Below are 27,576 nucleotides of genomic sequence, written 5' to 3'. Positions count from 1 at the left end.
ATGGTATCCAATTCAAACTACATTCATTGGCTACCGACTCCATCCTTCTGCCTGCCAAATGTCTAAAATTAAAGTAGATCGTTCTCAACCTTGGTATCACAATTGACCCTGAGATGTGCTTCTGACTTCATATTCACGCTGTCATTAAGACTGTCTACCACCACCTCTGTAACTTGGCCTGGCTTCACCCTTCTTTCAGCTCATCTGTTGCTGAACCCGCATTCATGATTTGATACCTCCAGTCTTGATCATTCCAGTGCACTCCTGGCTGGTGTCTCACATTCTACGCTCGAAAAACTCTGCTGCCGATGTGTTGGCTCGTAGCAAGTCCCATTCACCTATTAGCCCTGTACTCGCTGATCTATACTGGGCCCGGATCAAGCAACGTCTTGATTTTAAAATGTTCTTCCTTGTTTTGAAATTTCTCCATGGCTTCACCTCTCCCCATTTCTGTAATCCTGTGAGATATCTGAGTTCTGCAGAGAAACTGCAGAGTGTGGTGAACTCAGCCCAACGCATCACACAAGCTTGCCACCCGCACATTGATTCTGTCTACGCCTCCCGCTGCCTCAGGAAGGCAGACAGCATTGTCAGAGACCCATCCCACCCAGGTTTTACCTTCTTCCAGACCCTTCCATCAGGCAGGAGATACAGAAGTTTGAAGACCCACACATCCAGACATAGGAACAGCTTATTTCCCACAGCTACAAGACTCCTCAACGACTCTCCCTTGGACTGATCTGTTCCCTGTAAGAACACTATTCACGACATCCTATGCTGCTCTTGCTCATGTATTTGCTTTGTTTGGCCCTGTGTTCTGCACTGTAACCAATCACTGTTTGTTGATGTACCATTTGTCAATGTACTCAGTCGATTATTCTTTTTTTGTCTACTATGTACGTACTCTGTACGTTCCCTTGGCCGCCGAAAAACATTTTTCACTGTACTTCGGTACATGTGACAATAAATAAATAAATCAATCATCTATTTTGGCCTCATGAGCAAACCCCAATTTTAATCCCTCCACTTTGCCTTCAGCTACCGGGACTGTAAGCCCTGGAGTTTCCTCCCGAAATCTCGCTATCTCAGTTTCTTCTCTTATGACACTCCTTTAAGACACTCCATAAACCTATTTCATTGACCGAGCTTCTGGTTGTCTGACCTAATATTTACTAGGCTAAAATTTCACCTGACCTAATACGGCTTGGCATCATATTTTGTTTTGTAATACTCGCGTGAAGCACCTTGGGATGTTTTATTGTTTGTTCTTCATCATGCCTGAAATATACCTCAATTCCATGAAACTGCCTTTTCAAATATCCCTTGATGACCTTATTCAGCAAATATTTGTTGATATCAGTCTTGAAAATTTCCATTGTCCCCTGCAGCCACAGCATTTTGGAGAGGAGAATTCTAGATTTCTAAAACTCTCTTTGAGAAGAAATGTTTTCTGATTTCAGACCTAAATTGCACACATTTATTGCGGGACCTGTTGTTTATGGCATAAGCCTGCATCAAGGCGAGATCTTCCATCTCTTCACGCACCCCCATGGCGGGTTTCCCGGCAGCCTGGGGTGGGCTCAATGGGAAATCCCATTGGCAGCGGAGGGATCGGAAGACCAGGATCTGTCTCCTTAGTGACCGATTTTTGGGTCAAATATTGAGGTTGGAGTCTCCAGGGGGAGAGCCACCTTTCATCCAACTGCTCAGCACATTCCCGCCACCAGGAAATCATCCCACTTTTGGGGCTGGATTCTCTGTACCCTGACACCAAAATCGCATTCGGCGATGAGGCGGAGAATCCGTTTTCCCATACGAAATCGGGACTGCCCCGGTTCCGCTATTCTCCGCCCCTCGAAAAAACAGCGTACTCAGGGAGTACGCCAAGTATCCTCTGCCTCAGGCCATTGCCTGAGGCACGGCCCGCTATTCTCCGTCCCCGACCGGCCGAATTCCCGATGCCGTTGACCTCTCATGGTCCCGCTGTCCGGGATCCTCGCGTGGCAGCTGCGGACTCAGTCCGGGGCCCCCACAGTCAGGGGAGGGCCGATCGGAGGGCGGGGGGGGGGGCAGAGGGGCTTCACTCGGGACTGAGGGCTATGTGTGCGGACGGTCCAGGGCGGGCGAGCGGCCGATGCAGGGCACTATTTCGGCGGTCCAGTTCCACGGGCTGAGTCCGCGATGGAGCACAGCGTGGCCGCTGGAGGCCGCCGCTGTGCGCATGCGCGGCTTCTGACCCGGAGGTGCGGGGGGGGGGGCCATATCGGCAGCTGGAGCTGCGAGCTTCACAACAGCTGCCTGCTAGCCCCCTGCAAGATGGTGAATCTGTGACCTTTTGATGCCAGTTTTCCTGGCGTAAAAGACCACAATCTTCACGACGGCGTGGGGACATAGTCCCAAAACAGCCCTTGAGGCAGTAGCAGCAAGAGATCAGATAATATATAATAATATAATAATCGCTTATTGTCACAAGTAGGCTTCAATGAGGTTACTGTGAAAAGCCCCTAGTCACCACATTCCGGTGCCTGCTCGGGGAGGCTGGTACGGGAATTGAACCCGCGCTGCTGGCATTGTTCTGCATTACAAGCCAGCTAGTTAGCCCACTGTGCTAAGAGAAGCTGCTGAAGGTTGACTTGAAGCCAGCTGCAGTCAGAGCTGGCAATGATAATCCCTTCTGGTCCTGGTCTTTTTTTTTAATTTAGAGTACCCAATTCATTTTTACAATTAAGGGGCAATTTAGGGTGGCCAATCCAACTAGCCTGCACATCTTTGGGTTGTGGGGGCGAAACCCACGCAAACACGGGGAGACTGTGCAAACTCCACACGGACAGTGACCCAGAACCGGGATCGAAATTGGGACCTCGGCGCCGTGAGACAGCAGGGCTAACCCACTGCGCCACCATGCTAACCCACTGCGCCACATTGGAGGCATTACCTGGCCGGTAGGAGATTCACTCTCCTCACTGACCAACAGTCGGTTGCCTTCATGTTCAATAATGCACAGCGGGGAAAGATCAAGAACGACAATATCTTGCGGTGGAGGATCGAACTCTCTAGCTATAACTATGAGATCTTGTATCATCCGAGAAAGCTAAACGAGCCTTCCGATGCCCTATCCCGCGGCACATGTGCCAACGCACAAGTGGACCGTCTCCCTACCCTCCACGAGGACCTCTGCCACCCAGGGGTCACTTGGTTCTATCACTTCGTAAAGACCCGCAACCTGCCCTACTCCACCGAGGAGGTCAGGACAGCCACCATGAACTGCCAAATCTGCTCAGAGTGCAAGCCGCATTTCTACAGGCCAGATAAAGCACACCTGATAAAGGCTTCCCGTCCCTTTGAGTGCCTCAGTCTGGACATCAAAGGCCCCCTCCCCTCCACGAACCGCAACACGTACTTCCTGAACATGATTGACGAATACTCCCGGTTCCCTTTTGCCATTGTTGCTCTTATTAGCCTTAGTTTTATTAGCTCTAATTCTGTCACCTTTGCTCACGAGTCGCCAGGTATCTTTCTGATACCACCACGTGGTTCAAGCTCAAGTTATGATTAATAATGCAGCACACCGCTTAGTAAAAGTTAAATCAACGATCATTTATTATATACAGCAATAAATACTTATACAATAATCCTACTTCTCGACTATTACCTACCACTAAAGGCCAATACTTAACTTTGGTGATGGCCCACCAGGTCAGGGAAACGAATGGGCTATCGAATTGGGTCTGGCCTGCGGGATTCAAAAAGACTGGTACGAGTCAATAGTCTGGAACACCTATCTGGTAGCGATTGCTGGAGTAACACTTACTTGTTTCTTCGTCGAAGGGTCTCGAAGGTTGCGAGTAGGAGAAGAAGGGTCGATCTGTACTTGGCCCCTTATTTTTATAGTTCCCAGGGGCTTCCCGCCTCTCGGGGCAGACCTTGACCCTGGTTCCAAGTGATTGGACTTGGTCCCAATGCTCCAATAATGGGGCGATTTCTTGATCCGGGGGGTGGTCGTCCACCTTTCTTTGTCTCAGCCACTGCTGGCGCCGAAAAGTCTGGATCGGCTTTATGTTGCTAATGTGTAGCAATTGTTCCCGGGGATGGCTGCTTACTATGCAGTTGGCTGGGTTGATGTGCTGTTAATGGTTGCAGGTTTCTGGGCCGATTTCCCCAGAGCCGAATACACTGTTTTGCCTGCAGCTGTCCGTTTGAGTCCTGTTGGCTGATTTTCCCATCAGCCTCTTGCATTCGCCATTTTAGATCGGGGTTTGACCATTTTACTCGGGAATCGGCCATTTTAGGTGGCTACACACCCTCCTTGTGATCCTAATGCGAAGCGTGAAGGATCACATAAATGTTGTTCTTTCCATTCCCTGACAGGGGGGGGGGGCACCTCCTACATGGCCACTGCTCTGACCCTAGCTATGCACAATTTTTTTTTACCTAAACAATTCTAAGGGCGCTATGTCAGGCAGGGACATGCATTTACAAAATAACAAACTTGGAACCTCTAATTTTACCTAAATACACTATACTCACTAAACATTGATTATCCTATCTTCCTAAAACATACAACAACAATCACACCATTTAATATACTCTTTCCTGGCTTGGCAGTCAAGCTCAGGTTCATACATTTTTTTTTTCATGAAAAGTTTTGTACATCTTTTTATTTACAGTAATAACGCAAGTGCATGCTCTTTATTATTTTGTTATAGGTCGCGGGGGTCGGGGGTCTGGTCATAACCGAATATAGGGAATCGGATCCGATATACCGGGGTTCGACTCTACTCCATTTGTGGAGGCGCATAGTCTGCACTACACAGCAGAGTATCGCCAACACTAATAGTGCTTCAATCACGTAAGACAGGGAGTACCAGGTTATGAACCTGGCATACCAGGAAGATGCAGTGTCGCTGGTAACTGGGCCTTGGGGACTGCGGGGCAGTGAAACATTAACGGCAGGGAGGTTTGGAGTAATGGGGTCCACGGTCCCGCGCAACCAAGTGTCCATGAAACAAATGTTGAGCACGGTGAAGGAAGTCCTCATGGCTGTCCTGGCTGCGCTCTTTCCTTTTCCTTCTTGTGTTCTTTTGTTTTCTCCGGTCCTGGAGCCTCTGGAGATTCTGTAAGACAAACATAGTATCTGTAACTACCTTGGTTTAATATCTGGTGTGTTAGTGTGTCTGTCCTTTTGGGGCCAATTATTCCCTTATAATTGGTCACTATGTGTGACTCCCTCATTTTTTTTCCAAAAACAAATTTTAGGACACGGCACACTTCCCAATGACGGACCAGTGCTGATTTACCATCCAAATGTTCCAGGATATAAATAGCATATGGCAGCAACCTAAAGGTCGCCTAAACAAATAAAAACTTTTTAAAATGAAAAATGTCAAATCAGGTGCGTATGGGCCGCGGCGGGTAAGATTTGGATGGAGTCCCCGGGCAGGACAGCTACCAATGCCGTATCTCCCCTACCCGAGCGTGTTTGACCAACGGGGGGGGGGGGGGGGGGGGTCCCCATGCAGGGCGGGTCTCACACCGTTTCTCCACTGCCTGAGCAACCGACAAGAACGGGCAAAAATGTAGTCATCGTGGTGTGGTTGCTACAGTGATTCCAACCTTGAATTACAAGAGCAGCTACGATCGGGCGTCTGGTACCCGAACCGGTATCAGCTGAAGTGTCTGCAGACAAGCTAGTTCCGCTGAACAAGCGTCTGGTCTGTTGACCAGGTATCTGCAGATAAGTTGGTATCGCTGAACAAGCGGCTGGAAAAAAAATTCTCCTGTTGGACGAACAACACAAAACAAACGTACGAACAACATAAAACATCCTGCAGGTTCCATCAGGAAGGACAACACTTCTCCCAAACGTTTCCTTTAAACATCATGTGGACACCTCAGTTCTCTGTTGCGAACAGGGTCGCAAAGGGGTTGGCGGTTTGGGAGTCGGACTCGAGGTCGTCCCCTTCTCCCGGGTGCCAAACTCTGGAGTGAATTAAGGCTGAAAGGGCTGCGTGGTGTGAGTTGGGGTTGCTTTCGGCGTTGCGGACGAGTCTGTAGGAGTTGTCGTGGTGCCAATGAGTTGTGTCGAGTTGTGTGGGGACAAAGTCGGGGTTGTCCGTGTGGTTCGGTGGTCGGTGGTGGGATTTGTTCAGAAAAGTGATCATGAAGGGATCACTGGAGTCGAAATCGGAGTCACTGGGTGTGGGTCCGGTTGTATGGGGATAGTAGGGAGGCGTGCTGTGGCTATCGTCCGAGTCACAGTCGCTGTCTCTGCTGCTGCAGTCTGTGGGCATACCGGGGCGGAGTGTAGATTTTGGGGGTGGAGTTGAGGGTGAGGGTTGAGTAGGCTGGGCTGGACATGGTGGGGGTTGGTCTGGTTACGTTGGCTGTGGGCGGGGTGTGGTCTGCTGCGTCAAGCATGACGTGGTGGGCGTGGTTTGACTGTGTTCCATAAGCCTTTAACTGGTTTATATGAAACCACGCAGTCTTACCATTTGGGTATTTTATTTTGTCTCCCGATGGGCTTACTTTATCCGTAATGGAGTACGGACCCGAGTATTTTGGAGACATGAATGTGCTGGGGTTATATACATACAACATCACTTGCTGTCCTATATCATACTCCGTTGCATGCACTGCCTTATCAAAACAGGCCTTGCTCTGTTTCTTTTTGGTGCCCAATTTAACTGCGGCTGCTAACTGAGCCGTTTTTACATTAGCAACTAATTGCTCCACGGCTTTCTCGTGGGTGAGGGCCGTAACCTCAGGGCTGGTCAGGTCTAAACCTAACAAGTATTCTGCCCCTTTCATGGGGCGTCCGGTCATGAGAGTGTGTGGGGTGTAACCTGTGGAGGTGGAAACAGTGTTACGCAAAAACATCAGCGCAAAAGGGAGGACTGAGTCCCAAGTGGTGTTTTTCTGCTGGACCATTTTTTGGAGGGTGGTTTTTAGGGTCCGATTCATGCGCTCCACTATACCACTCGACTGTGGGTGGTCCGCAATGTGGAATTTTTGGGTAATGCCAAATATCGTGAGGACGTTCTGCATGACCCGTCCCGTAAAGTGAGAACCTTGGTCCGATTCAATACTGCGGGGGAGTCCCCATCTTGTAAAGATGTGGCGGGTTAGGATCTTGGCTGTGGTTTTCGCGGTGTTGGTGCGGGCTGGAAATGCTTCCATCCACTTTGTAAAAGTGTCTATGACCACCAGAACATATTTATAGCCATTCCTTCAAGGGGCAATGGACCTATAAAATCAATCTGGAGGTTAGTCCAGGGGCCGTTAACGGGTCGAGTGTAGCTGAATTGGGCCTTTTTGGCAAATTTATCGGGTTTGTTCTGTGCACAGATAAGGCAATTCTCAATGTAATGGCTTACATCTTCCTTGAGATTTGGCCACCAACAAAGCTTTTTGAGGTGGGCTGTGGTGGGATCGATTCCCTGGTGTCCATGACCATCATGGAATAAACAAATTAATTGGTTCCTATCCTGCTCAGGAACTACATAAAGGGTGTCCTTTAACACCACACCGTCATGTGTGGTCAGTGTATTTCTGAACCTCTCGTAGGAGGCTGGAAACTTCCCTTTCACAATTTCAGTGAGAGCGCTATCCTGCTTCTGGGCCTCTACTAGATCCTCGATCCTAGTCTGCGTGACCTGAACTGCACTCACTGGCGCACTCACTGGCGCGCTTTCGGGGGGTTTCCAAAAGTACCCATGCCTGGGTCCTGCCTTAGCCAGTGCGTCGGCTTTTACATTTCCAGGGGGGGAGGAACGATGGTGGCTGTGGACTTTTATAATGCCAAAAGTCCTGTCCCGGGCTTTTTGTAAAGTATGGCGGAGTAATGGGGCTGAGGGGAGGGGTTTCCAATCCGCGGAAACAAATCCTCTTCTTTCCCACAGGGGCAGAAATTCTGTAAGGCTGTTGCAGACATAGAGGCTGTCTGAGTCTATGTCTGCTGGGCTGGGGAAGGAATCTGGGTGGTCTACTGTGTACGCGATGGCCACAAGTTCTGCTGCCTACGCGCCTAAGTGCCCGGGGAGTTTTAATGCTATCTCCTCGAGGGCGCGTCCCTGTGCGTCCTCAACATAAATCCCGCAACCTGTTATGCGTTGCCCATCTAAGACTGTGGAAGATCCATCCACATAAATCTTAATGGGTTCACACGTGTCCGGGTGAGGGAGGCTCTGAGATGAATTTCCTATTTTTCTGGGGGGTGTTTTTGCTGTAAAGGGGCCTGTGTTGTGGTGTGGAGAGATGATTTCACACTCATGGGGGGTTCCGGGGTACTGTAAATTGTCCGCTAAGTATGTATGGGTCTTTGTCCGTTTTACTGTGATGTCCCGTCCTTGCAAGAGAAGGGTCCACCTAGCTGCGCGTATTTGGCTGACGGTACCATCCTTAAGTCGTCCGTCTAGTAAAAGTTGGGTGGCGATGTGCTCGGTTGGAATGGTGATGGGGTTCAGTCCGGTAATATAGGAAAAGTACTGGACTGCCCAGAAAACTGCGAGCAGGTGCCTCTCACAGGCTGAAAATCCCTGCTCCACAGCATCTAAAATTCGGGAGGCATAAGCCATGGGTCTTAACTGGTCGTGCCGTTCCTGCAGGAGCACGGCTGAAAGGGTGCGGTCTGTGGTCACTACCCCTATTGCATAAGGGGAAAGCAGGTCTGGAACTTGTAGTGCGGGGGCGGCTATGAGCGCCTGTTTTAATGATTCCACAGCATCCGTATGCTGCGGAAGCCACTCCCAGGGGTCTCCTTTCTTTAGGACGTCTGAGAGGGGCGCTGCCTTGCTGGCGAAACCGTTGATGTGGTTTCGGCAGTAGCCAACCAGTCCTCAAAATGACTGGAGGGCTGAAACGTTCTGGGGAAGGGGCAATTTAGCAATCGAGTCAATTCTTTTATGCTCGATCTCGCGTTTGCCGTGTGTGATAATTGTACCCAAATATACCACTTTTTCTTCCAAAATCTGGGCCTTTTTGGGGTTTACTTCACAGCCAATGGAATGTAACAATTCCAGGAGTTCGGACAGAAGCTCAATGTGCTCTTCCTTTGTGTCTGTCTGCAGTAGTAGATCATCTACATGCTGTACCAGACATTCGGGGCGAGAAAAGTTTGCTAGTCCATTTGCCAGCTGTCGGTGGAAAATGGAGGGGGAGTTGTGGAAGCCTTGTGGCAGGCATGTCCACGTGTACTGCTGCGCTTTAAAAGTGAAGGCAAATTTGTACTGGCACGCCTTTGCCAATGGAATGGACCAGAATCCATTACTGACGTCCAAAACCGTGAAATATCGGGAACTGAGTCCCTGTTTGAGCATGGTTTCGGGACTTGTTGCTACGGTGGGGGCTGCTGCGGGGGTGACTTTATTGAGTTCCCGATAATCAATGGTCAAGCACCATGATCCGTCGATCTTTCTCACTGGCCAAATCGGGGCATTATTAGTAGAGGCTACCGGTCTTAGTACGCCCTGCTCTAATAAGCTCTCTATAACTTTTAGGATTTCTCCCTCTGCTTCTAGGGGGAATCTGTACTGTTTTTGGGGTGTAGGGTCCGGTCCTGTCACTTGTACGGAGCCAGGCATCCATCCACAGTCGTGCTTGTGGGTCGTGAATGCTGCCCTGTTCTTTCGCAGGACTGCCCTAACCTGCCAGTCCGTGCTGAGTGTGGTGGGGTTGAACCAAAACTCGCCTACTGCGCTAATTTTGTTCATATAGTCCCCTATGTTGAGCGTTGCGGGGGCTCTAGCGGATTTCGCCATCTTCCAGACACACTGGTTCACTGGATCGAAGGATAGGTGGTGGGAATTCATAAAGTCGATTCCCAGAATGTGTTCTGCTGTGTGGGGCAGGTCTACTAAAACTACGGGGTGTTTTGTGGTTATGTTTCCTATTTGAATGGGTACAGGGGCTGTGATGTGTCCCTGCTGTGAGTGGCCTGTAAAGCCGCTGAGGGTGATAGTGGCTGTAGTGGGCCACGTGTCCTGAAAAAGGGTGGAGGAATTCATGGTGGTGCGGGACCCTGCTGTGTCCCAAAGAAACTCGATCGGCTGTCCCCGAATTTTCGCTGCGACTACGGGTCGTCCTGACCTATCCCAAAGGGTATCGCAGACCCAACTGGGGGAGCCCGTACACCGTCAGTTCGTTCCGGTCAAGTCCGTCTGATCCGAACGGGTGCTAACGCTATGGATGGGCTCTGCCTTCTTCTTAATCAGAGTGCCTGTCTGTTGGGCTCTCGGTGGCTTTTTAGGGGCATTGCACTCTTTCGCCAAATGTCCGCAGTTGTAACATTCTTGCGATTTGGGTTGGGGGCTGTTCTTCCCCTCATTTACCCAGGCGGGGTTGTGAGGTGTGGCTTTTCCTGCCTGCATGTCTACGGCGGCTTGCTTTTCCTCGGTGGTTTTAGCGGCGGGTCTATTGTGAACAGACTGCTCCCAAACGCGGGACAATCTTTTAACCACCCACTTCTCGTTATGAGCCTCCACCGAGGGATCATAACTACTACAGGCATTCTGTCCTGCCTCTGTGGCATGGGAGATAAGGGTGCGGGTCCATTTGGCCATATTGTCTGGGGACAAATGGGCACGGTCTACGCATCCAAAAACGGCTTCGAAGCGAATCCACAGGCGTCCTGCGAACGCTGTGGGGTGCTCAGACTTCTTCTGCCTACACTTATTGAGGCCATCTACGGGGTCACCCCAGTTATACCCGATCGCATCCAGGATCGCGGTATGCATTTCTGCAAGGGTGCCTCCTCCTGCGTTCTGTGGGTCGGGAAGGGCTGCTGCTACCGATGGATCCAAACTTAGAACCATGAGCTTTACATGCTCTCTCTCATCCAGACCGTACATGGTCGCCTGATGTTTGACGGTGGCAAAGAAATGGTGTGGGTCTGAAGCGGGGAGGAACGGTGTGATTTTTGCACACGCGTCCCGTAATTGGGTCACTGTGAGGGGGGTGGAATATCGGTATTCCGCCTCGTCTGATGTGGCTGTGCGGTGGGTTGTTACAGGGTTTATGGGAGCCTGAACTACCTGCTGTGTGGGGGGGTGGGGGTGCTTTTCTCCTTTGGGGCTTTCCCTGCGCACATGTTCCCTGAACATATCTCTGCGCTGTTTCCTGTAATTCTTCCCAATCAGGGCCGTCTTCCTGGTCTAATTTTTCCCTAAATATTTCTTGAAATCCCTTCTGGACAGAAAGCAGTGACTGCAGCTCTGCAATTTGTTTCCGGCACTTTGCATGGTCTATGGTGCTCTGCCTTTGTTCTATGGTTGCAGCGTGGAGCGCTCTCAAGGCTGCCTTGAGATCACTACACTGCTTCTGTAGCGTCTCCACCTGCTTCTCTGTTTCTTTCTTTACCAGGACTGCACGCTGCGTGTCCTGATAAGCCTTTTCGTACTGGGACTGGAAACTACTCAAATGCGCCAGACAAGACTGGTGACCCCGTTTAGCGTCAGCCACCTCTTCGTCCTTTGCTGCTAATTTCCGCCTTAATTCCAGATTCTCTTTCTCTACCTCGCATACATCGACTTTACTCATACGATGTATGTCCTCTACTTCTTTGTGGAGCGTCCTGACGACCTCCTCTGTGCCTCGCAATTGTGCCAGACAGGACACAATTGCCATCGGCTTGCGAGCTTTTGTTAAGTTCTTTTTATGGATTTCACTCAAGTTCTCCCACCTTCCATGCTCTATACTTCCGGGACCTGAGTCGTCATTATTACAGAAATCATTCCACATGGGCCATCCTTTGCCGAATTTCCTCTTCCCAAGTGGGGCACTGTCCCATTCTACTGCTGCTGGTCACTGCGACTGCAAAATCCTCGGGGTTTATGAGGCGTTGCATTGCCTGCATGGCCATCTTTCCTATTCGCTTGCTTCGTTTAAATTTGGAACAGGGGGCTAAGGTGGTGTCGTAGATGCGGGTACGGCTTGCGTTAATTTCCGAAAATACAGACTTCCGACAGTTTTGACGCAACAAAATCTATCAGTTTTACCTTATAGCCCTGTTAGTTACGCATGCATACACACACTTCCGAATTATGAATTATTAATCAGAACCGCTTGAACACTTGTGGTTTTTTGTTTCCAATTGGATTCTAATTCAAGTTTCTTGGGTTCTCTCGGAGTGGTTTTCCACTTCTAGATCGGGTCCCGTCAGGATGTCGCCAAAATGTTGCTCTTATTAGCCTTAGTTTTATTAGCTCTAATTCTGTCACCTTTGCTCACGAGTCGCCAGGTATCTTTCTGATACCACCACGTGGTTCAAGATCAGGTAATGATTAATAATACAGCACACCGCTTAGTAAACGTTAAATCAACGATCATTTATTATATACAGCAATAAATACTTATACAATAATCCTACTTCCAGACTATTACCTACCACTAAAGGCCAATACTTAACTTTGGTGATGGCCCACCAGGTCAGGGAAATGAATGGTCAATCGAATTGGGTCTGGCCTGCGGGATTCAAAAAGGATGGTACGAGTCGATAGTCTGGAACACCTATCTGGTAGCGATTGCTGGAGTAACACTTACTTGTTTCTTCGTCGAAGGGTCTCGAAGGTTGCGAGTAGGAGAAGAAGGGTTAATCTGAACTTGGCCCCTTATTTTTATAGTTCCCAGGGGCTTCCCGCCTCTCGGGGCGGACCTTGACCCTGGTTCCAAGTGATTGGACTTGGTCCCAATCACTGGGTTCGATATGCTCCAAATATGGGGCGATTTCTTGATCGGGGGGTGGTTGTCCACCTTTCTTTGTCTCAGCCACTGCTGGCTCCGAAAAGTCTGGATCGGCTTTATGTTGCTAATGTGTAGCAATTGTTCCCGGGGATGGCTGCTTACTGTGTGCTGTTAATGGTTGCAGGTATTGGTCTGGGCCGACTTCCCCAGAGCCGAATACACTGTTTTGCCTGCAGCTGTCCGCTTGAGTCCTGTTGGCTGATTTTCCCATCAGCCTCTTTCGTTCGCCATTTTAGATCGGGTTTTGACCATTTTACTCGGGAATCAGCCATTTTAGGTGGCTGCACCATCCCCTGCCCCAACATGACCGCGGCCACGGTCATTAGAGCCCCCGGCACCATCTTTACACTGTTTGGTTTCCCCGCCTACATACATAGCGATAGGGGGTCCTCCTTCATGAGCGACAAACTGCATCAATTCCTGCTCAGCAAAGGCATTGCTTCAAGCAGGACGACTAGTTACAACCCCCGGGGGAACGGTCAGGTAGAGAGGAAGAACGGAACGGTCTGGAAGACCGTCCTGCTGGCCCTCCGGTCCAGACGTCTCCCAGTTTCCCACTGGCAGGAAGTCCTCCCGGACGCCCTCCACTCCATCCGGTCGCTGCTCTGTACAACAACGAATCAAACACCTCACGAACGCCTCCTTGTCTTCCCTAGGAAGTCCTCCTCCGGAACGTCACTTCCGACCTGGCTGGCAACCCCGGGACACATCTTGCTCTGAAAGCATGTGCGGACGCACAAATCGGACCGATTGGTCGAGAGGGTTCATCTCCTCCACGTGAACACTCAATACGCCTATGTGGCGGACCCCGGCGGCCGACAAGACACGGTCTCCCTGCGGGACCTGGCGCCCGCCGGAGCTCCACACCCCCCCCCCCCCCCCCAACACCAATCACCCCCTCCCTCCCACCGCCGCCTTCCCGGGTGGATCGGTCCTTCCCCCAGCCTCGCCTAGGGGTAGTGGAGCAGGAAGAGTCATCGCTACGCTCCCAGAGACTATGGTGCCCGAACCAGCACCTGCATCACCACCAGGGCTGAGACGATCGGCGAGGATGACAAGTGCACCCATTCGACTTATCAAATCCGTATAACAAAGCAAGAAATGCCTCTGTAAATAATTCAGTTGCCCAGTAAAAGTGGCATTGTAAATAGTACTGGTAGTTGATATCGGAGCATAGCCGCCGTGTTAACGGCATCCTAAGTACCGACTCTGTAAACCCCTACCACTATACGGCCCATTACCCCCGCTGGGTTCTTTTTTAACAAGGGGTGAATGTGGTGGTATGTATTAGGGGTATTACGGTACCCTGTGATGCCGAGAGGCTATTGGTGGATAGACGCTGGGTCCCGATTTGATCAGCCGCCTACTGGCTCCACCCAGTAAGGCGGAGTATAAGAGCCCGGGTTCTCCCAGCAGCCGCATTCTGTAACTGTGCTGCTGGGGAACAAGTCTGCATAATAAAGCCATCGTTTGACTCCTTCTCATCTCGTCTCGTGAGTGATTCATTGTGCTACACCAGGTAATGCCTCCACTGTCGCACAGCTTCTACTATGGCTTGGGCTTCCTTTTCGACTGAGGAGTGGCGGATTTCGGAAGCATGGAGGGTACTTGAGAAGAAGGCCACTGGTCTGCCCGCTTGGTTGAGGGTGGCCGCCAGAGCTATGTCAGATGCATCGCTCTCGACCTGGAAGGGGAGGGACATGTCAATGGCGTGCATCGTGGCCTTTGCAATGTCTGCTTTGATGCGGCTGAAGGCCTGGTGCCTCTATCGACAGGGGAAAAGCTATGGATTGGATCAGGCGATGTGCCTTGTCTGCATAGTTGGGGACCCACTGGGCGTAGTAACTGAAAAACCCGAGGCAGCACTTCAGGACTTTGGAGCAGTGAGGGAGGGGGAACTTCATGAGGGGGCGCATGCGTTCAGGGTCAGGGCCTATAACTCCATTTCGCACTTTGTAGCCGAGGATGGCTAGGCGGTCGGTGCTGAACAGGCATTTATCCTTGTTGTATGTAAGGTTAAGGGTTTTTGCGTTCTGGAGGAATTTTCGGAGGTTGGTGTCGTGGTCCTGCTGGCCGTGGCCGCAACTGGTGACATTATCGAGATACGGGAATGTTGCCCGTAAACCGTAGCAGTCAACCATTCGGTCCATCTCGCGCTGGAAGACCGAGACCCCGTTGGTGACACCGAAGGGAACCCTGAAGAAGTGGGAGAGCTGCCCATCTGCCTTGAAGGCAGTGTGTTTGCGGTCACTCGTGCGGATGGGGAGCAGGTGGTAGGCAGACTTGAGGTCCACCGTGGATAAGACCTTACAATGCGCGATCCTGTTTACCAGGTCGGATATGCGGGGGAGAGGGTACGCGTCCAGCTGCGTAAACCTGTTGATGGTCTGACAGTAGTCGATGACCATCCTATGCTTCTCCCCGGTCTTTACCATCACTACTTGAGCTCTCCAGGGGCTTCAATGACCCCTTCCCGCAGTAGCCTTTGGACCTCTGACCTAATAAAGATCTGGTCCTAGGCACTGTACCGTCTGCTCCTGGTGGCGACGGGTTTGCAATCCGGGGTGAGGTTCGCAAACAGGGAAGGCGGGTCGACCTTAAGGGTCGCGAGGCCACAGACAGTGAGGGGGGGTATAGGGCCGCCGAATTTGAAGGTTACACTTTGGAGATTACACTGGAAGTCTAAACCCAGGAGTGTAGCCGCGCAGAGGTGGGGAAGGACGTAGAGGCGGAAATTTTTGAACTCCCTTCCCTGGACCGTGAGGTTTGCTACACAAAACCCCTTTATCTCCACTGAGTGTGAACCGGAGGCCAGGTAGATTTTTGGATTAACGGGGTGGATGAGGAAAGAACAGCCCTTACCGTGTCGGGGTGTATGAAGCTCTCCGTGCTCCCAGAGTCGATTAGGCAGGACGTCTCGTGCCCATTGATGAATACAGTCGTTGTAGCAGTTGAGAGTGTTCAAGGCCGGGACTGATCCAGAGTCCCCGAGGCTAATCGCAGCAGTTGAGAGTTCTCTTCGGGCAGTGCGTGGTCAGCCGAGCTGGGGTCCTGGGGGTTCATCCAAGATGGCGGCTCCCATTCATCGCACATGGCTGGGGGTGCACAAAATGGCGGCGCCCATTCCTAAAACGTGGCGTCCGCGGGACAAGATGGTGGCGCCCGGGGTCTGCACGTGGCCCTGGAGTAGGAAGATGGCGGCGGCCACTGGCCGCACGGGGACCGTGGAGAGGTTTGTGGTGGCGGTCCGCATTCGCCGCTGGAGACCGCGGCAACCGCATGGGCCTGACATACCCCCATGAAATGGCCCTTTTTGCAGCATCCCTTGCAGGTGGATGTGCGGGCCGGGCAGCGCTGGCGGGGGTGCTTGGCCTGCCCGCAAAAGTAGCAGCGGGGCCCCCCAGCGTTGCCAGGCCTCCTTGCAACGCAGGCTTGTCGGGGGATGGGGGATGTCTCGGGGTCGGCTGCGGAGGGGTTCCACGCTGCCCAGGGGGCTGCCGCGCGGTCGGGAACGTAAGTGCGGGCGTTCCTGGAGGCCACGTCCAAGGTGCCTGCAAGGACCTGTGCCTCCTTGAGACCCAGAGTGTCTTTTTCTCACAGCTGCTGGCGGATTTGTGAGGAATAGCATACCTGCCACGAAAGCGTCCCGGACCAAGAGTTCAGTGTGTTCGCTCGCCGAAACTTGCGGGCAGCTGCAGTTTCTCCCCAACACCAGGAGTGCACCGTAGAATTCTTCCAGCGATTCCCCAGGGGTTTGTCGCTTTGTTGTAAGCAGATGCCGGACATAGACCTGGTTTACCGGGCGAATATAATGTCCTTTTAGCAGCTCTATTGCTGCATCAAAGTCTTCTGCTTCCTCAATTAGGGTGTAAATCTCCGGGCTCACCCTTGAGTGCAGGACTTGCATTTTCTGCTCTCCCGTGGGTGTGTTTTCGGCCGTCCCGATATACCCTTTAAAGCATGCCAGCCAGTGCCTGAAGATTGCCGCTGAGTTTGCTGCATGGGGGCTGAGTTGCAGACACTCCGGCTTGATTCGGAGCTCCATCCTTTTTTAAAAAAAAAACTAGCTTATTAAGTTGATGCACGATCAATGACCACTAAAGCGAGGTTGTAGTCCAACTGAAGGCTTTAATAAGCTAGATGTTTCTCCCAGCAGCTCAGGTACAGAATGAAGGTTGCTGGGGCGGCACGGGCTCTTATACCCCGCCTAGCAGGGCGGAGCTACCATACATCTTAACCAATAGAAAGCACACAGTTTCCACCAATGGTGCTCCAGCCTATCAGCTACCGTAATACCTCTACTACCACATTACTGGAGTTCTCGTTAGTGAAGAGAAGGTCAAGAGGAAGTATCCAAAACCTCGGACTTGGCTCCTCACTCTGGAACTGGACCCTCGACTTTCTGACCCATAGACTACAATCAGTAACGATAAACAATATCACCTCCTCCACGATGTGCAGGTTAGGTGGATTAGCCATACTAAAATTGCCCCTTAGTGTCCAGGGATGTACAGGTTAGGTGGGGTTACGGGGTTGGGTGGGGGTGGGTAGGCCTAGGTAGGGTGCTGGTTCAAAATTCTGGAACTTGCTTCCTCACATATCGGTGGCTGTACTTACTCCAGATGGACTACAGCAGTTCAAGGAAGCTGCTCACCAATTTCTCAAGTGAAATTAGGGTTGGGCAATAAATGCTTGCCTAGCTGGAGACGCCCATGTGCCATTTTTAAAAATTGGCAAATTAACACATGCTTCCGAATATGTCATTGTGAATTCATCGTGCAGTTAAAAAGTAGCTTTGATGTAACTGCTAAAGTGGCTTGGCTCAGTGGGAAGCACTCCTGCTTCTGAATCCTAGAATCCCCAGAGTGCAGAAGGAGACCATTCGGCCCGTTGAGTCTGCACCGACCCTAGGAAAGCGTGCCCTACCTAGGTCCAACCTCCACCCCATCCCAGTAACCCTACCTAACCCTTTGGACACTAGGGGGCAATTTTAGCGTGGCCACCTAACCTGCACATCTTTGGACTGTGGGACGAAACCGGAGCACCCGGAGGAAACCCACGCAGACACGGGGAGATAGTGCAAACTCCACACAGACAGTCACCTGAGGCAGGAAGTGAACCCAGGTCCCTGGCGCTGTGAGGCTGCAATGCTAACCGCTGTGCCACCGTGAAGGTTAGTGGTTCAAGGCTTAGTTGAAGTTGAATATATAATCTGAGCTGACACTCCAGTACAGCACCGAGAGAGTGCTGAATTGTTTCGAGGTGGTAAAATGAAATCTGTCCACTTGCTTAATTAGATGTGAAAGGAGAGTGGGAAATTTTGGGATTTTTTTAGTACAAATTGGTTGTTGTGTTTTCCTGTGTAACAACAGTGACTACATTTCATAAGTTCTCTAATTATCTGGGAAGCATATTGGGGTATGCTGAGGGTGTGAACACCCTACATTCCTTCTTTAATAAAAATATTCTTCAGATGGTTTCGGAGGCATTGTCGTCTGGTAACATAACTTGTTACAACAAAAACACTTTTATTTGAATAGTAACTTTAACACAGTAAACTCTTTCATGATGCTTCACGGGAGTGCTTTAACAGAAGGTTAACACAAGAAGTTAACACCAGGTCCCTTAAACAGGTATTAGGAGAGACAACAAAAATTTGGTCAAAAAGGCAGACTTTTGGGAGAAGCAAAGCAGGAAAGAGGATAAGAGAGGAAGTTCTGGAGTTCAAGAACTTGGAAGCTGAAGTTACAACAGCCAATCAAAATTGGGAATGTGCAAGAGGCCAGAATTGGGCAACACAAATATTTGAAGGGTTGAAGGACTGGGTAGGATTAGAGTCAGGGAAAGTCGAGGCCACAGAGAAATAGGGGTAGATTCTAGATACAGGGAATTTCAAGGTCATAGAGAGACTGGGGAACGTATAAGAGACAGGGAAGGTCACGGTCATAGAGAGACTGGGGGAAGTTAGAGAGATGGGGAAGTTAGAGAGGCAAGGAAGGCCAAAGTTGTAGAGAGACTGGGAGAAGTTAGAGAGACAGAAAAGGCATAAAGAGACTGGGGGAGGTTGTAGAGACAGGGAAGGTCAATGTTACAGAGAGACTGGGGAAGGTAATAGAGTAAGTGAACACTAAGGCCATAGAGAGACTGCGGGAGGTTATAGAGTCAGGGAACGTCAATGTCACAGAGAGACTGGAGGAGGTTGTAGAGTCAAGGAAGGTCAATGTCATCGAAGGACATGGCCATGCTAAATTGCCCCTTAATTGGAAAAATTAAAAAAGATATCCCATGACCTGCTGAACCCCAGGTTATGACAATGATGGTATTGAATTGTGAAGCTGGCTCAAGGGGCTGAATTGCCGACTCCTACTCCTAGTTCTTCGGAGCCAGTGTAGTCCAGTAACAGCACCATTCAGCCTTGGTTTATTAATAGTAATACGACATTGATCCATGTTCGTTGCAATGAACTCGTAAAAAAGGAGCAGTTTAGAAGCGGAGACGTAGAGTAGGTCAGTGTATGGAAGTCACTCTGCAGTCAAGGCTAAGGAGCTGGGAGATGTGAAATTGAAACATTTGCTGGTGGAGGTGTGTAGTGAAAATGCAACAAGTTTACATTGGGTGTTTTTGTTAGAAGTGTAGATATAGGAACATATATTGGGAAAAATTGACCTGAAAGAAAGTTTTGTCGCCATTGAGCACGGAGACGTAAGATTCTGAATTTATTATTCATAATAATGCTTGGGAGACGTTCTGTACTGTCCCCATCCCACAATCAGCAGTGAGGTGAATGAGCAGTTCATCTTTTTTACAGGACTCTGGTGTTATTGTCTTTAACCTGAACCGCTGGAACAAGCAGACTGCAGTCAATTGAACAGGGCCAAGTTTTCATAAGCACACTTTGAGTCGGGAGCTTCACCCACCAGGGTATCAGGAATTCAAGCATATTCACAAAGTCCAGATGTGGAATAGGCCTATCACAAGAAGCAGTATTATCCCAAACATCTAACACATGAGGCAGCACCTCTGCCAATGCAGCACTCGCTCTTTAGTGATCTGGAACAGGACTTTAACCCACGATCACCCGGCCCATGGGGGAGAGTGCAAATGCCATGTCAGCTAAACCAGGCATTGTTTAAGGATCGGACAGCACGTTGACACAGTGTCAGCCCTGCTGCCTCACAGTGTCAGGGATCCGGGTTCAATTCTGGTTTGGGTGACTGTGTGGAGTTTGCACTTTCTCCGTGAGTTTCCTCCGGGTGCTCCGGTTTCCTTGCACAGCCCAAAGATGTGCAGGTTAGATGGATTGTCCATGCTAAATTACCCCTCAGTGTCCAGGAATACACAGGTTAGTTGGGGTTATGGGGATAGGGTGGAGGAATGAGCCTCGGTAGGGTGTTCTTTCAGTGGGTCGATGCGGACTCCATAGGCCGAATGACCTCCTTCTGCACTGTAGGCATTCTATGATCTGCTGCATTTACACATTAGGTGTTCATTTGTTCTAAATTCGATCAGTTATCTCACCCTCAGTTATCTTTTCTTTGTAAATGTGGAAACTATAACCGTGATACTTTTTCCTCTTGCAAGATGTTTGGTGTTAACAACCTGACCTGTAATCAGACTTTGCTGATCAGAGATGCCTTTTCCTATTTCAGACGAACCGTGTGCTTTGTATTGCTCCCCTTTTGATAAAGAATCCCCTGTGCTAATAGCCGAGAGAGTTCTCGACGGCACTCCTTGTGGGCCCTATGAGACGGACCTCTGCGTGAATGGCAAGTGTAAGGTGAGTCTCAACTCTGAAATATTTCCTGTAAAAACATCCACTGTTGTATCAGAAATCGACGAATCCTTTCTTGCAATGATATTAAATTACAGATCGACACATTCACAACAAATCTCTCCATCCATTACTTTAATTAAAGGTTTCAGAATTTTTTGAATCTTTCAGTGAAAGGTTTCAATGAAAACATTCATAAAAACACATTAATTTGTTATCAACCGATAAGGTGTTTACCTGCTCCTATTATTCATAAAGTTGAGTGTTGTCATGGAGGTAATTTTAGTTGTGTTCCACCTCTGTTTTCTCAGAATGCAGTTTTCCAATATTATATGGTGTGTTTTAGCTCAATTTGAAATCACATTCTGAAATGAGTCACAAATCAAGGGAGCCTGGAAGACGAAGTCACAGAATTCTTCCTATGATATGGAGCCAACTAGAGATGAAACATTTTTAAATGAGGTATTATGCAACAAGGCAGGTTTAATTAATTCATTTCATAGGAAAAGATTAGCTTTTAGTGATCATGATACAATTGAATTTCATTTCATGTTTGAGCATGACCTACACTAGTCCCAAACAAGAATCTTCAACTTAAACAAATCCATTTGCAAAGGTATGAAATGGAAGTCGCCAAAACCACAGAGAACACGAGGCTGCTCTCCCCCTTTTTGAAAAAGGTGAGCTGGCTGGTGGTGACTTAACCCGAGAGCCCCCACTCCTCAGGCGAGCGGCGAGGTTGAGGCCTTCATGAATAACATCAGCCGGTATGGGAATTGAACCTATGATGTTGGCATCGCTCTGCATCATGAACTAACCATCCAGCCAACTGAGCTAACCGACCCCCTCTCAGAGGCATAGGGGAGAGCTGGCTATAGTGGTAAATAAGCAGTGCTTCCTGACATCGCCACTGAATGGCCTCGCTCTAATTTTAAGGTTATGACCCCCCTCGTTTTGGCCCCCCCTTCAGAGGAACTTGTTTCTCCCTACATCCCTCATGTAACCCTTTAATCAGCATAAACATCACAATTAGATCACCCCTGCGAACGACAGCTGTGAATGTAAATGTTGCGCCAGTGTAAAGTGGCTATGTACACCATTTGCGTAGTTAACGAGAAGTCTTAAGCTGTCAACAGGAACAGCTGCTTTATGGTCAGAATCAAATCGCATCATGTAAATAATGAATGCTCGTTACATGGCCCATGGTATAGGTAGATTGCGGGGAGCAATTGCAACTACTCTGCTCACCTTTGTGCAACTGAACTAGTAATCCGATAATTTAGATCGATAGACCGGAGAATGAGAGTTCAAATTCCATAGCTCCATCGAACTACTGTGTTGACCAAAGTCTGGAATTAGAAAGCAGTTAGGCATTCAATGCAACTGGTTCACTCATGTCCTTTAGGGAAGGAAAGCTGGTCTGGTCTATGTATGACTCCAGTTCCTCATCAATATGGTTGATGTCTGACTGCACTATGAAGTAGTCCAGCAAGCCACTCAGTTGTAACTATGATGAATGTCAGAATTTCTGATATATTGTATTATATATATTTAGTGCAGTAAGGGTTAAAAGTCTGAGTGAGTGTGTGTATCACTGCTGCAGTAGCGTTTTTAAAAATCCAGAGGTGCAATTAGAGCATTATAATGGATTTTTGTTTATATTAGGAGGGTTCACTGCAGAGTATTTGATTAGAGACATTGAGCACAATTTAACTACCACACTGTGCCTAGCGCAGATCTGGGAGCACTGGTAAATAGCGGGAAAGGCCAAAATCGAGATTTGCGCCAGGCACAAAACAGTTTGTTATCTAATCAACCTGCTCCCGATGGCAAGTTCCGGAACTCGCCCAAATATGGCAAGCATATCATTGACCCCAATTTACATGAATTTCCATCTCATTGCCAAGATTGAAGTCAAATGTAAGAGCCTCCCAGGAATTAACCGGCTTCCCAGGGAGAAATCACACGGGCATCATTTAGGAATCCTTTTTAAAAATGTGAAGCTGACGCAATGACTGCTGAGGGGAACTGAGGAGGTGAGTAGCCATTTCCATTTTGGGGCTGCTGCCTGAGTGTCCAGGGTGGGAGTGGAGGGGGGTTGCTTTTCACCTGTGAGGCCATCTAGCCATCTTTAAATATTGTGGATACCCATAAGAGGGGCAACTACAGCTGCTGCCTGTCTGTCCTACCAAACACTTCCAGGACAAAACCCTGTTCTTGGTTATATGCTGAAGATCACTTTAACTCCCTTTGACTGTGAACAACCTCTAGTTTCACAGCTAAAGGTTATTGCTAATAAGAAATTGGCCTTGTTAATTGTGAGAGCACTTCACACCTGCAGGTTGTGTTTGCTGCTTGCCCCTACTGGTGACTGCCACAATCTCGCCAATGCAGCCGTCGAGAAACACCCCGCCAATTGTGCCCAAAATTAAACTTAGAAATGTCCCCGTTAAATCGCACCCATTGTGTTCAGTTAGTAAGAAGGTAAAGTCAATGGGAGGAGTCAAAGGTTGAATTGGTCCACTGTTAAGGGTCAGAGTTTTAGTAGGGAGCTGGAAGTCAAGCTATGAAAGCATTTTCTGAAAACCTCAGCTGGTGATCCTGTATTGTTCTGACAGAGTCAGGTCTCTTTCTTTAAAGCAGTCTCAAAAGATCTGTCTTGTTCAAAGTGAGGTTTTAAGACATCTCTGTACAGCAAGTATTGCTGAGTGCTAACTGTATTTAAAAGTGGATTGAGATCTGAGATGGTTTTGTTGTTTGAGTGGGAATAAAAATAGCAGTTAAGAGTTATTGGGTCACTATTAATTAGCATTGTTTAAGGGATAATTGTAAGCTATTTTCCTGTGTGCTGTTGAAGATATTTTAATACTGTGTTAGCAATTAAGTTTGCTTTAATTTACTATATCCCTATTTGTTTGTGACATCACTCCTGGAGCGAGGTATCCTTTCCTCACAGTCTTACAAAATGAGAAAGATATTGGTGTTTCTGCCCAGTATCCTTGCAACTGTAGAGTTCTGGTCCGGAATCGTAATATAATAAATGGCTCAAAACATAAATAAACAGCAGTTCAGAAAGAAAGCAGAGCATCACTGACTCAGGACAACCGGAAGCACGCAATAAATGGCAGCCTTGCTCGTGGCACCCACAGCCCTAGAATGACTTAAAAGGAAGTATTGCCATGCCTGTGTGATCTGTCTCCTTAATGCTTTTCCCCACAGGAGAATGTTACCGATGCATTACTAATAGGCAAGGGGAAGAAAATGAATAAGCTATACAGACACCTTGGGCTTATTTTAAATTCTTTATTTACAAGAGCACATTCACATCAAAGAAAATTAAACACAAGGATTTAGGCATTGGGTTAGATTTTCACCGGTCAGTTCAGACCAGGACAGATGTGGGCACCTGGTCATCCCGCCACCATTTCTGGCGTCACTGACATTGGTGAGGGTGGTGGAGAGCACGAGCTTCCAAACTCGTCTGCACGATGAAAAGGACATTTTCCTGGGGGCAGCTGCCGTTCAGTAGCTGTCTGCCTTAGATCAGCTACAGTCAGGAGACGATTACATCAAGGGCGAGTCATGGGGGTGAAAAAAGTTTAAAAGGATGAGTGTTCATCATAGAATTTGCAGTACAGAAGGAGGCCATTCGGCCCATCGAGTCGGCACCAGCCCTTGAAAAGAGCACCCTACTTAAGCCCATACCTCCACACTATCCCCGTAACCCCACCTAACCTTTTAGGACACTAAGGGAAATTTTGCATGGCCAATTCATCTAACCTGCACATCTTTGGACTGTGGGAGTGACCCAAGCTGGGAATCGAACCTGGGACCCTGGAGCTGTGAAGCAACTGTGCTAACCACTGTGCTAGTGCAGGTTAAAAGGCTCACCCATTTGGTAGCTAAAGTTGCTGCAGTCCATCACAGGGCAGGGGAGGAGCCAGCATTTAGAACTTAGCCTGTCCAGAGGGTCATCACACACCTGGCATAACGGGCATCAAAGCAGTGGGCAAGACTGCTTCCACTCCATCTGAACAACAGGACGGCCACAGCTGGATATGGGTGCTTCATCGTCAGATGTCAAGGGCATTGGAGATGAGGACAGCAGCCTCCAGAGGAAGGGCTGATCATTAGGAAGCTAAAGGAGGGGGACGAGAGGCACAAAGGTGACACAATGCTGAGTACATGATCTACAGGCAGAGACAAAGACAGCTGGGCATGGCTAGGAACCAGTGCTGATAGAGTCTGCAACTCTCTAGGCGGGTGATCAGAGTGGATATTTGCAGCATTTCACAGGTGGCTGAACCGGTGCATCATCCAGTGACAGTCTCTAGAGCACATCAGATATACAATTCTGGCATTGCAGGATGAGGGGGCACTGTGTGAAGTGCTTGGACAGGTCAGGTGGTGTCCGACAAGCCCTGCTTCAGGGATCTCATGATGGCAGTCTACTGCATTCTCCATATCAGTAGCCCCCCTGAGAGAAGAGGACCTTGAAGACGGTGAGACCCTGAAAGGAGACAGCTCATTGCAGGTCACAAGCAATACTTAAGAGATCCAGTTGGGAAATAGGGTGCAGCTGACACCAACTGGGGGGGACTACCTCTGACACAGAGCCCACACCCTAAATAGGAAAAATTCCATGGGGACTTGGACAGAGCTATTGCAAATACTCAACAGGAGGACAAGTTATTGTGATGGGAGACTTCTGTGTAAGAGTTGGAGCTGACTATCAGGCTGCTTAGGATGTTGTTCTCGGGAATCAAGGACCTGGATTTTTGGGATGACCCTGGATCTTTTCAAAATAGCGGGCAGACTATGATTCCCAATCCCATTTCTAGGCCAAATCGCTTGGAACAGGAAAAAGGCTAACAAAATGGTCAGACATGTCACAAATGAAACAATATGGAGAAGTGTGACAGATGGGATAGGGAGATGTAATACAGACTAAATGGCACAGTGTGTGCAGCGACAGAGGAACATGGGGATTCATGTGCATTAATCTTTGGAGGTGGTACGACGTACTGAAAGAGTGGTTAGCAGACCATATGGAATCTTGAGCTTGATGAAATAGAGACAATGAGTACAAAAGCAGAGATATACTGACACACTATAAAGCTCTGGTTGGGGCCAAACTAGAGCATTGAGCCAGTTATGTGGGAAGCATGGTAACATAGTGGTTAGCACAGTTGCTTCACAGCTCCAGGGTCCAAGGTTCAATTCTCGGCTGAGTCACTGTCTGTGCGGAGTCTACACGTTCTCCCCATGTCTGTGTGGGTTTCCTCCGGGTGCTCCGGATTCCTCCCAAAGTCCAAAGATGTGCGGGTTAGGTGGATTGACCATGCTAAATTGCCCTTAGTGTCCAAAACATGTTAAGTGGGGTTACTGGGTTACGGCGATAGGGTAGATACGTGGGCTTTAGTAGGGTACTCTTTGTAAGGGCCGGTGCAGACTCGATGGGCTGAATGGCCTCCTTCTGCACTGAAAATTCTGTGATTCTATGTTCAACACATTTTAGGAAGGATGAGAAGGTGAAGAGAAATTTACCAGAATAGTTCCAGGGGTGTGGGCTTTTAGTTACAAGGTTCGAATGGAGAAGCAAAGGAGATTGAGGAGAAATTTTAAAACCGTATACAAGATAATGACAGATTTAGATAAGGTTGGCAATAAAAAACTGTTCCCATTCGCTGATGATGCAGGGACTAGGGAGGACACAGATTTAAGGTTTGTTTGCAAGCGGTATAGGGGAACGCGAGGGAGAAGTATTTTGCACAGCAATTTGTAATACCACGAGGGTAGTGGAAAGAGATGATCAATGGTTTCAAAATGGATGGGCACTTAAGGAAACAACTTGCAGATCTACAGGGGAGTGGGACTGACTGGATAATTCCACAGAGGGCTAGCATAGATTCTATGGGCCAAATGGGCAACTTTTGTACCATAAATAATCAGGTAATATTTTTTGTGGTGCTGGTTGAGGGATAAATATTGACCGGGCAACCATGGAGAACATCTCTGCTCTTCCTCTGAATAGTGTCACAGAATTTCTAATGCCCACCTGAGTGGGAAGAGCGTGCCTTCGAATGAGCTCTCACCTGAAAGACGGCACCTCTGGCAGTGTAGCACTCCCTCAGTCCTGCTGTGGAATGTCAGCTTAGACTTTGTGTTCGGGACTCCAGAGTAGGATTTGGACCCATAACCTTCCAGCTCAGAAGTGAGATTGTCACCCACAGCTGATCGAATGGACCATGAGGGTCCTTTAATGTGAATGTAATTTTGGATGGTCGCAATCTTTTTCCTCAAAGAGCACCAAACAAACCCTAACTTAATACAAATGGCAATGTCACTTTGACAAACCACAAAATAGCTGGTGCAGGAAGTGGAAGAAAAGTCACCCAGGTGCAGGAGGTACTGTCCTGAGGTGTGAGCTTGTTGTTGGACAGGGTGGGGGAGCTTATTCACCACCTGGGAAAGCTTAGGGTTGGCACTAGATAGACTAACCCTCAACTCCCATCACCTTGCTTGAGCACAAAAATTAACAAAATAAAACTAAATTCAAATTGTTGTTGAAAACAGCTGTCAAAAACATTCTGGCCATTCCCACTGAGCTGTTCTGCATGGATGTACCCAACTGTGTGTGAAAGGGGAAGAGGTTTATTATAACAATCTGCACCCTGGATAGAACAGGCGTGCTCTGCACTCAAGCCAAGCATCTCACTTGACTGATTATTGAGCTTAATTTCATTAATTGCGAGCAGACCCAATTATCACGAGGACCTATGTACAGAGCATGTGTGTGATTATTTCATTTATTTATATACCTTATGTTAAAATATGATTCCAGATAAAAAGAGCAATAAAATCTCTGTTGATCATGATCTTCAGGATCTGTAATAACTGTAGTGATCTTTTCATGGGTATGTACATAAGGGGTCAATGGGAAATTGAAAGATCACTAGGGGGCAGCACTGGCAAATAAAAGCCAGGCGCAAGCCTCTCTTGCCGATTAGACTGTGACGAGAGCAGGAGCATAGATCTAGCTCAGGGCTACTAGTGTGGTCAGACATAGC

The 27,576-nt window shown here is 48.8% G+C and overlaps 1 protein-coding gene across 1 annotated transcript in view; it reads left to right on the top strand.

Annotated features, from left to right (window-relative positions):
- adamts17 (ADAM metallopeptidase with thrombospondin type 1 motif, 17) overlaps positions 1 to 27,576 on the top strand; it is a 654,840-nt gene that overhangs the window by 429,539 nt on the left and 197,725 nt on the right. The window contains exon 14 of the mRNA XM_072468796.1: positions 20,385 to 20,512. Within this exon, the coding sequence (XP_072324897.1) occupies positions 20,385 to 20,512 (128 nt within the window). The remainder of the gene's footprint in view (positions 1 to 20,384; positions 20,513 to 27,576) is intronic.

This window comes from Scyliorhinus torazame, chromosome 12 (assembly GCF_047496885.1).
Source record: "Scyliorhinus torazame isolate Kashiwa2021f chromosome 12, sScyTor2.1, whole genome shotgun sequence".
Lineage (NCBI taxonomy): Eukaryota > Metazoa > Chordata > Chondrichthyes > Carcharhiniformes > Scyliorhinidae > Scyliorhinus > Scyliorhinus torazame.
The sequence above is the reverse complement of the archived record's forward strand: the minus strand, read 5'-3'. Positions and strand labels throughout refer to the sequence as shown.